A 13,879-nucleotide genomic window follows, 5' to 3' on the forward strand; every position below is an offset into this window, starting at 1 on the left:
CATGACGTAATTGCTCTTATTGGCCGTATATGACTTTTTCATCCAAAGCAATGTTACACATGGGATTAGTTTGGAACTTTAAAATGGAGCATAATAATAATTTCAAAATAAAAGCCTTGAATATTTTACATGACGTAATTGCGCTTTTTGGCTTTATGTGACTTTTTTATCCAAAGCACTGTTACACAATGGAATAGTTTGGCCCTCTGAAATGAAGCATACTGAAAATTTCAAAATAAAAGCCTTGAATATTTTTACGTCATGTAATTGCTCTTTTTGGCCGTATATGACTTTTTCATCCAAAGCACTGTTACACATGGGATTTGTTCGGAACTTTAAAATGGAGCATAATAATAATTTCAAAATAAAAGCCTTGAATATTTTTACATCAGGTAATTGCGCTTTTTGGCTTTATGTGACTTTTTCATCCAAAGCACTGTTACACATGGGATTAGTTCGGAACTTTAAAATGGAGCATAATAATAATTTCAAAATAAAAGCCTTGCATATTTTTACATCAGGTAATTGCGCTTTTTGGCTTTATGTGACTTTTTTATCCAAAGCACTGTTACACAATGGAATAGTTTGGCCCTCTGAAATGAAGCATACTGAAAATTTCAAAATAAAAGCCTTGAATATTTTTACGTCATGTAATTGCTCTTTTTGGCCGTATATGACTTTTTCATCCAAAGCACTGTTACACATGGGATTTGTTCGGAACTTTAAAATGGAGCATAATAATAATTTCAAAATAAAAGCCTTGAATATTTTTACATCAGGTAATTGCGCTTTTTGGCTTTATGTGACTTTTTCATCCAAAGCACTGTTACACATGGGATTAGTTCGGAACTTTAAAATGGAGCATAATAATAATTTCAAAATAAAAGCCTTGAATATTTTTACATCAGGTAATTGCGCTTTTTGGCTTTATGTGACTTTTTTATCCAAAGCACTGTTACACAATGGAATAGTTTGGCCCTCTGAAATGAAGCATACTGAAAATTTCAAAATAAAAGCCTTGAATATTTTTACGTCATGTAATTGCTCTTTTTGGCCGTATATGACTTTTTCATCCAAAGCACTGTTACACATGGGATTTGTTCGGAACTTTAAAATGGAGCATAATAATAATTTCAAAATAAAAGCCTTGAATATTTTTACATCAGGTAATTGCGCTTTTTGGCTTTATGTGACTTTTTCATCCAAAGCACTGTTACACATGGGATTAGTTCGGAACTTTAAAATGGAGCATAATAATAATTTCAAAATAAAAGCCTTGCATATTTTTACATCAGGTAATTGCGCTTTTTGGCTTTATGTGACTTTTTTATCCAAAGCACTGTTACACATGGGATTCGTTCAGAACTTTAAAATGGAGCATACTGAAAATTTCAAAATAAAAGCCTTGAATATTTTTACATCATGCAATTGCTGTTTTTGGCTTTGTATGACTTTTTCATCCAAAGCACTGTTACACATGGGATTAGTTCGGAACTTTAAAATGAAGTTTAACAAAACTTCCAAAATAAAAGCCTTGACAAAAATTTTAAATCGTACTGAATGGTGCACGTCCGCCTCGCTTAACGTTCTTGCGGTTCTCCGCGTGCCATTGATTACGTTGCGGCGTTCTTTAGCGTCGATGCCGATTTGTGGCGTGACGACGCCGGGCCCGAACCCCACGGGCGCGCCTTGGCAGGCCCCGGCTAAATTTCTTCCGAAATTTTCTAGTTGGGGCCTGCCATGCAAATGGCAGGAACCTATTACTATTGTCGGAGAGAAGTGTCTCTTTATTTATTTTTCTTCCGTAACCGTTAATGCGGCTCATACCGCTGGGTGCACACCTACAAATGAGGTATCAAAACGTGCAGAAAATTCACGCCATGATTGCTATTACTTTTGGTGGGATTTGGGCTTAACGTGGCGACATAATTCGCAAAAAACTACGAAAAAAATCCCATTATAAGTCAATGGGAAAAATCCTACAAATACCCTATTTTACCCTATTTTTGAGGATTTTCTGTGTCGTCACAAATTCACCTAGAAATGCCATTCAAATTTCATTTTGTAGATACGTCTGTGATCTCTTCGAAAGTGAAGACGGCTCGTCGATACCAGTTACGGTTTGTCCACAATTTGCCTCTAAGCGACCCAAAGTTTCTCATTTTTCTTCAAATTAGAGTGACAGCAGACCTCGGTTCATATCTGGGCACAACATTTCTTTCTCTCATCACTGTAAATGCTCTGAGTGAGGTACAGATATGAATCTCGGGACTATCGCAGAAGACACATTGAACTGTCATACGCTTAAAACGCTTTTCGAATATGTATTACGGTTCCCGAACAAGAAGGATTTGTTTCCAATGCTTTTTTTCAGTAAAGTGTGTTTGCTCAAACACACTTGTGTGTTTGAGCGCTCAGAGCTCAGAGCTCACACCTGCTGAGACCATTATTTGCCATAGCAACGGATCTCAAGAGGCTATTGGCTGCTGGTTAGGACTACGAATACGCATCACTGTAGTTCTATCTATAGTGGAATACTCAGTTGAAACAGAGGAGGACTGAACTGGCCTTTAGAACTGCTATGGCCTGTATATAACTGATTTAACTCAGTAACTGTTACACATGGGATTAGTTTGGAACTTTAAAATTAAGCATACTGAAAATTTCAAAATAAAAGCCTTGAATATTTTACATGACGTAATTGCTCTTTTTGGCCGTATATGACTTTTTCATCCAAAGCACTGTTACACATGGGATTAGTTCGGAACTTTCAAATGGAGCATAATAATAATTTCAAAATAAAAGCCTTGAATATTTTTACATCAACTACTTTTGTTTTGAGCATTATATAACTGATTTAACCCAATGACTATTACACATGGGATTAGTTTGGCCCTTTAAAATGAAGCATACTGAAAATTTCAAAATAAAAGCCTTGAATATTTTTACATCATGTAATTGCTCTTTTTGGCCGTATATGACTTTTTCATCCAAAGCACTGTTACACATGGGATTAGTTCGGAACTTTAAAATGGAGCATAATAATAATTTCAAATTAAAAGCCTTGAATATTGTTACATCAACTACTTGTGTTTTGAGCATTATATAACTGATTTTATCCAATGACTGTTATTCATGGGATTAGGTTGGCCCATTGAAATGAAGCATACTGAAAATTTCAAAATAAAAGCCTTGAATATTTTTACATCATGTAATTGCTCTTTTTTGGCTTTATTTGACTTTTTCATCCAAAGCACTGTTACACATGGTATTAGTTCAGAACTTTAAAATGAAGCGTAATGAAAATTTCAAAATAAAAGCCTTGAATATTTTTAAATCAGGTAATTGCTGTTTTTGGCTTTATGTGACTTTTTCATCCAAAGCACTGTTACACATGGTATTAGTTTGGCCCTTTGAAATGAAGCATACTGAAAATGTCAAAATAAAAGCCTTGAATATTTTTACATGACGTAATTGCTCTTTTTGGCTTTATTTGACTTTTTCATCCAAAGCACTGTTACACGTGGTATTAGTTCGGAACTTTAAAATGAAGCATACTGAAAATTTCAAAATAAAAGCCTTGAATATTTTTACATGACGTAATTGCTCTTTTTGGCTTTATTTGACTTTTTCATCCAAAGCACTGTTACACATGGAATTAGTTTGTCCCTTTGAAATGAAGCATACTGAAAATTTCAAAATAAAAGCCTTGAAGATTTTTACATGACGTAATTGCTCTTTTTGGCTTTATTTGACTTTTTCATCCAAAGCACTCTTACACGTGGTATTAGTTCAGAACTTTAAAATGAAGCATACTGAAAATTTCAAAATAAAAGCCTTGAATATTTTTACATCAGCTACTTGCGTTTTGAGCATTATATAACTATTTTAACCCAAGGACTATTACGCATGGGATTAGTTTGGCCCTTTGAAATGAAGTTTAACAAAACTTCCAAAATAAAAGCCTCGACAACATTTTAAATCGTACCGAACGGTGCGCGTCCGCCTCGCTCGACGTTCTTGCGGTTCTCCGCGTGCCGCTGATCGCGTCGCGGCGTTCTTTGGCGTCTACGCCGATTTCTGGCGTGACGACGCCGGGCCCATGCCCCCCGGGCGCGCCTCGGCAGGCCCCGGCTAAATTTCTTCCGAAATTTTCTAGTTGGGGCCTGCCATGCAAATGGCAGGAACCTATTACTATTGTCGGAGAGAAGTGTCTCTTTATTTATTTTTCTTCCGTAACCGTTAATGCGGCTCATACCGCTGGGTGCACACCTACAAATGAGGTATCAAAACGTGCAGAAAATTCACGCCATGATTGCTATTACTTTTGGTGGGATTTGGGCTTAACGTGGCGACATAATTCGCAAAAAACTACGAAAAAAATCCCATTATAAGTCAATGGGAAAAATCCTAGAAATACCCTATTTTACCCTATTTTTGAGGATTTTCTGTGTCGTCACAAATTCACCTAGAAATGCCATTCAAATTTCATTTTGTAGATACGTCTGTGATCTCTTCGAAAGTGAAGACGGCTCGTCGATACCAGTTACGGTTTGTCCACAATTTGCCTCTAAGCGACCCAAAGTTTCTCATTTTTCTTCAAATTAGAGTGACAGCAGACCTCGGTTCATATCTGGGCACAACATTTCTTTCTCTCATCACTGTAAATGCTCTGAGTGAGGTACAGATATGAATCTCGGGACTATCGCAGAAGACACATTGAACTGTCATACGCTTAAAACGCTTTTCGAATATGTATTACGGTTCCCGAACAAGAAGGATTTGTTTCCAATGCTTTTTTTCAGTAAAGTGTGTTTGCTCAAACACACTTGTGTGTTTGAGCGCTCAGAGCTCAGAGCTCACACCTGCTGAGACCATTATTTGCCATAGCAACGGATCTCAAGAGGCTATTGGCTGCTGGTTAGGACTACGAATACGCATCACTGTAGTTCTATCTATAGTGGAATACTCAGTTGAAACAGAGGAGGACTGAACTGGCCTTTAGAACTGCTATGGGCTGTATATAACTGATTTAACTCAGTAACTGTTACACATGGGATTAGTTTGGAACTTTAAAATTAAGCATACTGAAAATTTCAAAATAAAAGCCTTGAATATTTTACATGACGTAATTGCTCTTTTTGGCCGTATATGACTTTTTCATCCAAAGCACTGTTACACATGGGATTAGTTCGGAACTTTCAAATGGAGCATAATAATAATTTCAAAATAAAAGCCTTGAATATTTTTACATCAACTACTTTTGTTTTGAGCATTATATAACTGATTTAACCCAATGACTATTACACATGGGATTAGTTTGGCCCTTTAAAATGAAGCATACTGAAAATTTCAAAATAAAAGCCTTGAATATTTTTACATCATGTAATTGCTCTTTTTGGCCGTATATGACTTTTTCATCCAAAGCACTGTTACACATGGGATTAGTTCGGAACTTTAAAATGGAGCATAATAATAATTTCAAATTAAAAGCCTTGAATATTGTTACATCAACTACTTGTGTTTTGAGCATTATATAACTGATTTTATCCAATGACTGTTATTCATGGGATTAGGTTGGCCCATTGAAATGAAGCATACTGAAAATTTCAAAATAAAAGCCTTGAATATTTTTACATCATGTAATTGCTCTTTTTTGGCTTTATTTGACTTTTTCATCCAAAGCACTGTTACACATGGTATTAGTTCAGAACTTTAAAATGAAGCGTAATGAAAATTTCAAAATAAAAGCCTTGAATATTTTTAAATCAGGTAATTGCTGTTTTTGGCTTTATGTGACTTTTTCATCCAAAGCACTGTTACACATGGTATTAGTTTGGCCCTTTGAAATGAAGCATACTGAAAATGTCAAAATAAAAGCCTTGAATATTTTTACATGACGTAATTGCTCTTTTTGGCTTTATTTGACTTTTTCATCCAAAGCACTGTTACACGTGGTATTAGTTCGGAACTTTAAAATGAAGCATACTGAAAATTTCAAAATAAAAGCCTTGAATATTTTTACATGACGTAATTGCTCTTTTTGGCTTTATTTGACTTTTTCATCCAAAGCACTGTTACACATGGAATTAGTTTGTCCCTTTGAAATGAAGCATACTGAAAATTTCAAAATAAAAGCCTTGAAGATTTTTACATGACGTAATTGCTCTTTTTGGCTTTATTTGACTTTTTCATCCAAAGCACTCTTACACGTGGTATTAGTTCAGAACTTTAAAATGAAGCATACTGAAAATTTCAAAATAAAAGCCTTGAATATTTTTACATCAGCTACTTGCGTTTTGAGCATTATATAACTATTTTAACCCAAGGACTATTACGCATGGGATTAGTTTGGCCCTTTGAAATGAAGTTTAACAAAACTTCCAAAATAAAAGCCTCGACAACATTTTAAATCGTACCGAACGGTGCGCGTCCGCCTCGCTCGACGTTCTTGCGGTTCTCCGCGTGCCGCTGATCGCGTCGCGGCGTCCTTTGGCGTCGACGCCGATTTCTGGCGTGACGACGCCGGGCGCAGGCCCCGGCTAAATTTCTTCCGAAATTTTCTAGTTGGGGCCTGCCATGCAAAGCAATGGCAGGAACCTATTACTATTGTCGGAGAGAAGCGTCTCTTTAATATTCTTTATTCTTCCGTAACCGTTAATGCGGCTCATACCGCTGGGTGCACACCTACAAATGAGGTATCAAAACGTGCAGAAAATTCACGCCATTGGAGCTATTATTTTTGGTGGGATTTGGGCTTAACGTGGCGACATAATTCGCAAAAAAGTGCGAAAAAAACCCCATTATAACTCAATGGGAAAAATCCTAGAAATACCCTATTTTTGAGGATTTGCTGTGTCGTCACAAATTCACCTAGAAATGCCATTCAAATTTCATTTTGTAGATACGTCTGTGATCTCTTCGAAAGTGAAGACGGCTCGTCGATACCAGTTACGGTTTGTCCACAATTTGCCTCTAAGCGACCCAAACTTTCTCATTTTTGCTCAAGTTAGAGTGCGTTTCTGGCTGCTTAGAGTGAGAGATGAAGACAACTTTTTCAACCCAAATCATTTTTGAAATCGCCATCACACCCACAAATATCGCACGATTAGTATCAAAATCGGTCCTGACATTGATACGCCTGTCTGCTCCGGTAAAATGTTTTCGAAATTTATCTAGACCGTACGGTTTTCTGTCACGGTGCTTCAGAGCAAAGTCATGCGACAGGATTTTCTGAGGCTGTCTGAGGCTCTCTCCCATGTATTTGAATAGAATTTCAGATCTGGGCACAACATTTCTTTCTCTCATCGCTGTAAATGTTCTGAGTGAGGTACAGATATGAATCTCGGGACTATCGCAGAAGACACATTGAACTGTCATACGCTGCAAACGCTTTTCGAATATGTATTACGGTTCCCGAACAAGAAGGATTTGTTTCCAATGCTTTTTTGTCAGTAAAATGTGTTTGCTCAAACACACAGTGTGTTTGAGAGCTCAGCGCTCAGAGCTCACACCTGCTGAGACCATTATTTACCATAGCAACGGAACTCAAGAGGCTATTGGCTGCTGATTTGGACTACAGATACGCATCGCTGTAGTTCTATCTATCCTCAGTTGAAACAGATCAGGACTGAGAACTGGCCTTTAGAACTACCTGCTGCTATGGGCTGTATATAACTGATTGAACTCAGTAACTGTTACACATGGGATTAGTTTGGAACTTTAAAATTAAGCATACTGAAAATTTCAAAATAAAAGCCTTGAATATTTTACATGACGTAATTGCTCTTTTTGGCCGTATATGACTTTTTCATCCAAAGCAATGTTACACATGGGATTAGTTTGGAACTTTAAAATGGAGCATAATAATAATTTCAAAATAAAAGCCTTGAATATTTTACATGACGTAATTGCTCTTATTGGCCGTATATGACTTTTTCATCCAAAGCAATGTTACACATGGGATTAGTTCGGAACTTTAAAATGGAGAATAATAATAATTTCAAAATAAAAGCCTTGAATATTTTTACATCAGGTAATTGCTGTTTTTGGCTTTATATGACTTTTTCATCCAAAGCACTGTTACACATGGGATTAGTTTGGAACTTTAAAATGGAGCATAATAATAATTTCAAAATAAAAGCCTTGAATATTTTTACATCAGGTAATTGCTCTTTTTGGCTTTATTTGACTTTTTCATCCAAAGCAATGTTACACATGGGATTAGTTCGGAACTTTAAAATGGAGCATAATAATAATTTCAAAATAAAAGCCTTGAATATTTTTACATCAGGTAATTGCGCTTTTTGGCTTTATGTGACTTTTTTATCCAAAGCACTGTTACACAATGGAATAGTTTGGCCCTCTGAAATGAAGCATACTGAAAATTTCAAAATAAAAGCCTTGAATATTTTTACGTCATGTAATTGCTCTTTTTGGCCGTATATGACTTTTTCATCCAAAGTACTGTTACACATGGGATTTGTTCGGAACTTTAAAATGGAGCATAATAATAATTTCAAAATAAAAGCCTTGAATATTTTTACATCAGGTAATTGCGCTTTTTGGCTTTATGTGACTTTTTCATCCAAAGCACTGTTACACATGGGATTAGTTCGGAACTTTAAAATGGAGAATAATAATAATTTCAAAATAAAAGCCTTGAATATTTTTACATCAGGTAATTGCTGTTTTTGGCTTTATATGACTTTTTCATCCAAAGCACTGTTACACATGGGATTACTTTGGAACTTTAAAATGGAGAATAATAATAATTTCAAAATAAAAGCCTTGAATATTTTTACATCAGGTAATTGCGCTTTTTGGCTTTATGTGACTTTTTCATCCAAAGCACTGTTACACATGGGATTAGTTCGGAACTTTAAAATGGAGAATAATAATAATTTCAAAATAAAAGCCTTGCATATTTTTACATCAGGTAATTGCGCTTTTTGGCTTTATGTGACTTTTTTATCCAAAGCACTGTTACACATGGGATTCGTTCGGAACTTTAAAATGGAGCATACTGAAAATTTCAAAATAAAAGCCTTGAATACTTTTACATCAGCTACTTGTGTTTTGAGCATTATATAACTATTTTAACCCAAGGACTATTACGCATGGGATTAGTTTGGCCCTTTGAAATGAAGCATACTGAAACTTCCAAAATAAAAGCCTTGACAACATTTTAAATCGTACCGAATGGTGCACGTCCGCCTCGCTTAACGTTCTTGCGGTTCTCCGCGTGCCGCTGGTGACGTCGCGGCGTTCTTTGGCGTCGACGCCGATTTGTGGCGCGACGACGCCGGGCCCGAACCCCACGGGCGCGCCTTGGCAGGCCCCGTCTAAATTTCTTCCGAAATTTTCTAGTTATTCTTTATTTTTCATCCGTAACCGTTAATGCGGCTCATACCGCTGCGTGCACACCTACAAAAGAGGTATCAAAACGTGCAGAAAATTCACGCCATTCCAGCTATTACTTTTGGTGGGATTCGGGATTAACATGGCGACATAATTCGCAAAAAACTACGAAAAAAACCCCATTATAACTCAATGGGAAAAATCCTAGAAATACCCTATTTTTGAGGATTTGCTGTGTCGTCACAAATTCACCTAGAAATGCCATTCAAATTTCATTTTGTAGATACGTCTGTGATCTCTTCGAAAGTGAAGACGGCTCGTCGATACCAGTTATGGTTTGTCCACAATTTGCCTCTAAGCGACCCAAAGTTTCTCATTTTTGCTCATATTAGAGTGACAGCCGACCTCGGTTCATATCTGGGCACAACATTTCTTTCTCTCATCACTGTAAATGCTCTGAGTGAGGTACAGATATGAATCTCGGGACTATCGCAGAAGACACATTGAACTGTCATACGCTTAAAACGCTTTTCGAATATGTATTACGGTTCCCGAACAAGAAGGATTTGTTTCCAATGCTTTTTTTCAGTAAAGTGTGTTTGCTCAAACACACTTGTGTGTTTGAGAGCTCACAGCTCAGAGCTCACACCTGCTGAGACCATTATTTGCCATAGCAACGGAACTCAAGAGGCTATTGGCTGCTGGTTAGGACTACGAATACGCATCGTTGTAGTTCTATCTATCCTCAGTTGAAACAGATCAGGACTGAGAACTGGCCTTTACAACTACTTGCTGCTTTGGGCTGTATATAACTGATTTAACTCAGTAACTGTTACACATGGGATTAGTTTTACACTTTAAAATTAAGCATATTGAAAATTTCACAATAAAAGCCCTGAATATTTTTACATGACGTAATTGCTCTTTTTTGGCTTTATTTGACTTTTTCATCCAAAGCACTGTTACACATGGTATTAGTTTGGCCCTTTGAAATGAAGCTTAACAAAAATTTCAAAATAAAAGCCTTGAATATTTTTACATCAGCTACTTGTGTTTTGAGCATTATATAACTATTTTAACCCAAGGACTATTACGCATGGGATTAGTTTGGCCCTTTGAAATGAAGGTTAACAAAACTTCCAAAATAAAAGCCTTGACAACATTTTAAATCGTACCGAACGGTGCACGTCCGCCTCGCTTAACGTTCTTGCGGTTCTCCGCGTGCCACTGATCACGTCGCGGCGTCCTTTGGCGTCGACGCCGATTTGTGGCGCGACGACGCCGGGCCCATGCCCGACGGGCGCGCCTTGGCAGGCCCCGGCTAAATTTCTTCCGAAATTTTCTAGTTTTGAAATGTTTTACCACACCAGAAGTGCATCAACTGAGAAATTATTTAAATTTCCAACCTCTTTGAGAGCAGGTCATATTCCTGCAGTATTACAAGAAGGCTGTCCACAATTTGCAGTTCTCCGATTTCTGTTCTGCATTCAGAGCTGCAGAGAAACAAGAGATTATAATATTTATGTATGAAATATCTGTTTCAATTTGAACAATTGTTGTGAAAAGTTAAAACTATGACTTTTAAATTATAAAATTTACTTGCTAAACAAATGCAAAAAGGTTTGATTATGATTGTTTATTTGTTTTATGAGACTCAGCTGGAATCCTTTGATGTTCTAGAAAAATATACAGAACTGATTCTGCTCTTTTAATTTTGATCTTCTGGTCTTTTATGTATAAAAAGTGAAGGCATGATTAGGTCTGTTGCAAGAAGCAATAAATCAATAAATCGCATGATACATTAAAACTAACTCAATAATTTATATTTCCATGATTTATCATTTTTCTCTTTCTACCAAAATATGGACGACAAAAGTCTTCAGTCTGCTGGTTGGGTTTCAACTATCCCCTTTGTTGAAGGATAATTTTGTTTACAGAGACTTCATTATTCATTTTATGAGACTTCATTATTCATTTTATTTGTTGTTTTTATTGTTATGTTTCTTTATTTTGGAAAATGTCTTCAGATCCAGTATTAAATGTTCATTACAATCTAAAGTTTATTGATCTTTGAGAATGTGGCCTTGCATTATTATCCCATTATCATTCTAATACTCATATATCTTAAAACAACAATATTATCATTTATCACAAAAACTTTTGGGACAATTTGTCATTGTGGCAAGCCTAACTATAATAACTTAATGTTTTACGTCTACACTTTGTGTTCTTGCCACTGACAGGAATTTAAATATTGTTTATCTAAGCAAAACAGATATCCAGTACAAGTTTGAATAATTTTTTTATGGAAATGTTAAAAACGACTGAAATAAATGAGGAAGAAAAACAAATATATATCTTTGTAGAGGCGTTCCTACCTCTTTGCCAAAGTAGTGAGTGCAAGCAGAGCTCCCTGTAAAACGCCGTGGTCTGTGGTGGAGAGGAGTTTCACCAACGTCTGACCAATTTAAAAGTAGAAATTTATTTCTGTTCCATATATCAGGTCATAGTACATTTCTGTGTGACTTGATGTTTCTTGTAGTTCAAGAAAATTGGTCTGCGATTAACAGGAAATGCTCTTTCTATTCTTCTTTTTTTAATTCAACCAATAATCAAACTCCTAGTTATAAAAATTACATGCTTTGGACAAAGGCCCTGAGTATATAAATGAAAATTACCCTGTGTGCGCCACTCTCAATGACCCACAGCCTTTGATTATCAGCGGTCGACAGCTTCTGAAACATGTCTGTAACAGAGATCAAATCTGTGATTCTGCTGCTGATTGAGACAAACCCAGCTCCATCTGCTAGTGTTTCTGTGGTTCTGCCTACTCACAGGTCATTGTAACGAGCTTCTGTGTATCAAACACCTCCTCACCGCAGGATATGTACTTGGCAGTGACAGACTCCATATACTGCAGAGAAACAGAAGGCCAATAAGAGTTGCATGGGATATATTTGGATGAAGAGGTTGTTTGAGGTTATAAATAAAACCCTGAAGCATTTACCTTGGCAAGCAGACTGATGCCTTCAAGCTGGTGAAGAATATTCTGTAAAAATACCAAAATATCATAGTTCTTTTACACAAAAGACAGAAAAATAATATTTAATTTGATTTTTTTTTTTTGGTTTGTGCCTGATAATTGGGATCCCTGATCAGCAGTCGAAGGCAGATCAGAACTCTATTGACGGCTTCAGGTGTTGCATGGTCGATCCATTCACTTTCAATAAATAATAATAGTTAATAAAAACTTTACATGTGAAAAACTATGAAAAGCTCAAGTATTTCCACAGTAATTTACCTGCAGAGTCGGTTCCTGACCAAGGATGTCAGAATGTCCAGGAACAGTTTACTCAACGGGTGACTGCTGAAACATCTTTGGTCTTTGTATATTATGCTGGAAAACAGAAAAAGGTTTTATAATAAACACGACAAGAAAATAAACCACATTTAGTTTGGTTCTTTGTAGAGAGAGACATTTAGCTTTTAAACCTTGGAAGAACTACAAATTACAAGTTCATTTAAAGGTTACCCATTATGCAAAACTCACATTTTTATATATATTTATACTTCCATCTGGGTCTCTGCTGCTTCTAAAACCAGCCAAAGCACTTTAAAAAACATCCAGTAGTTTCTTGGCAATAAGTTCATGTTTTTTGGTCCCTGGAAAATGAGCCGTTTCAAAAACTTCCAGATTATCAAGTCACATTTGACAGGCACTGTGCTGTTACCTAGCAACCTCAATCCGTCACCTAGCAACCCAAGAGGAGCTCAAGCAAGTTTGGTCAGCTTCTTTTACCACCATATGTGATTTTCAATGGCTGCTGGAAAAGACAACAACTTGCAACTGTCTTGTTGGTTGTGCAGGAGGCTCCACTTTTGCTTTTCAAAGATGTACTGTTGTATAACTGAGCACCTGTTTGCAGCCATTTTCACGTGGTAATGTAAACGTTGAGTTGAGGGGCATGGCCAGCAGCAGCTTATTCTGACAGGAGCTTAAAATAGGCAGAACTGGTCAGACTAAAGTCTCATTATCTGACAATGATTTTGTGCAAAAAACAAACAAAAAAACAAATATGTTTTGTTTTTTTGATCTATCCTAACCTGTTCAAGGAAGCTAAATAGTTCACCTTTAACACCTCTAAAGGCTTTAGTCGACACTTACAATAAGATGGAGAGATTATTTTCACCTAAAACTTAACTATTTTGTATCAGGGCTTCTGAGAGGCTAATTTATAAATTTTTTATAGAGATTAAAACCTCTTTATGTATCTTTATAAAACTCCCAGCAGGCATAAGCTAAATGGTTTTATTTTCTAAAATTGGACTTTCTACATTCGTATTCTAACTCACTTTTTATTTAAAGGGGCAGTATTGTGTATTTATAGGTGCATTTGTTGCATGTTTATATTTTCTCCTGCACTTCTTTGCACTCAAACTTCCATCAATATAGAATACAGCACTCTGGATTTAGTCACTGGTTTATGATTTAAGTACATTTGATTTTTAAATTCAGTAT

The 13,879-nt window shown here is 36.3% G+C and overlaps 1 protein-coding gene across 1 annotated transcript in view; it reads right to left on the bottom strand.

The window, feature by feature from the left end:
- Window positions 1-12,397, bottom strand: part of nek10 (NIMA related kinase 10) — a 31,249-nt gene extending 18,852 nt beyond the window's left edge. Inside the window, exons 1-5 of the mRNA XM_023330654.1 lie at window positions 12,368-12,397; window positions 12,196-12,274; window positions 12,039-12,106; window positions 11,739-11,818; window positions 10,767-10,853 (exon numbers count right to left, since the gene is read on the bottom strand). Of these exons, the coding sequence (XP_023186422.1) occupies window positions 10,767-10,853; window positions 11,739-11,818; window positions 12,039-12,106; window positions 12,196-12,271 (311 nt within the window). The 5' untranslated portion in view covers window positions 12,272-12,274; window positions 12,368-12,397. The remainder of the gene's footprint in view (window positions 1-10,766; window positions 10,854-11,738; window positions 11,819-12,038; window positions 12,107-12,195; window positions 12,275-12,367) is intronic.
- Window positions 12,398-13,879: the final 1,482 nt, after the last annotated feature.

This window comes from Xiphophorus maculatus, chromosome 3 (assembly GCF_002775205.1).
Source record: "Xiphophorus maculatus strain JP 163 A chromosome 3, X_maculatus-5.0-male, whole genome shotgun sequence".
NCBI classification, from domain to species: Eukaryota; Metazoa; Chordata; class Actinopteri; order Cyprinodontiformes; family Poeciliidae; genus Xiphophorus; species Xiphophorus maculatus.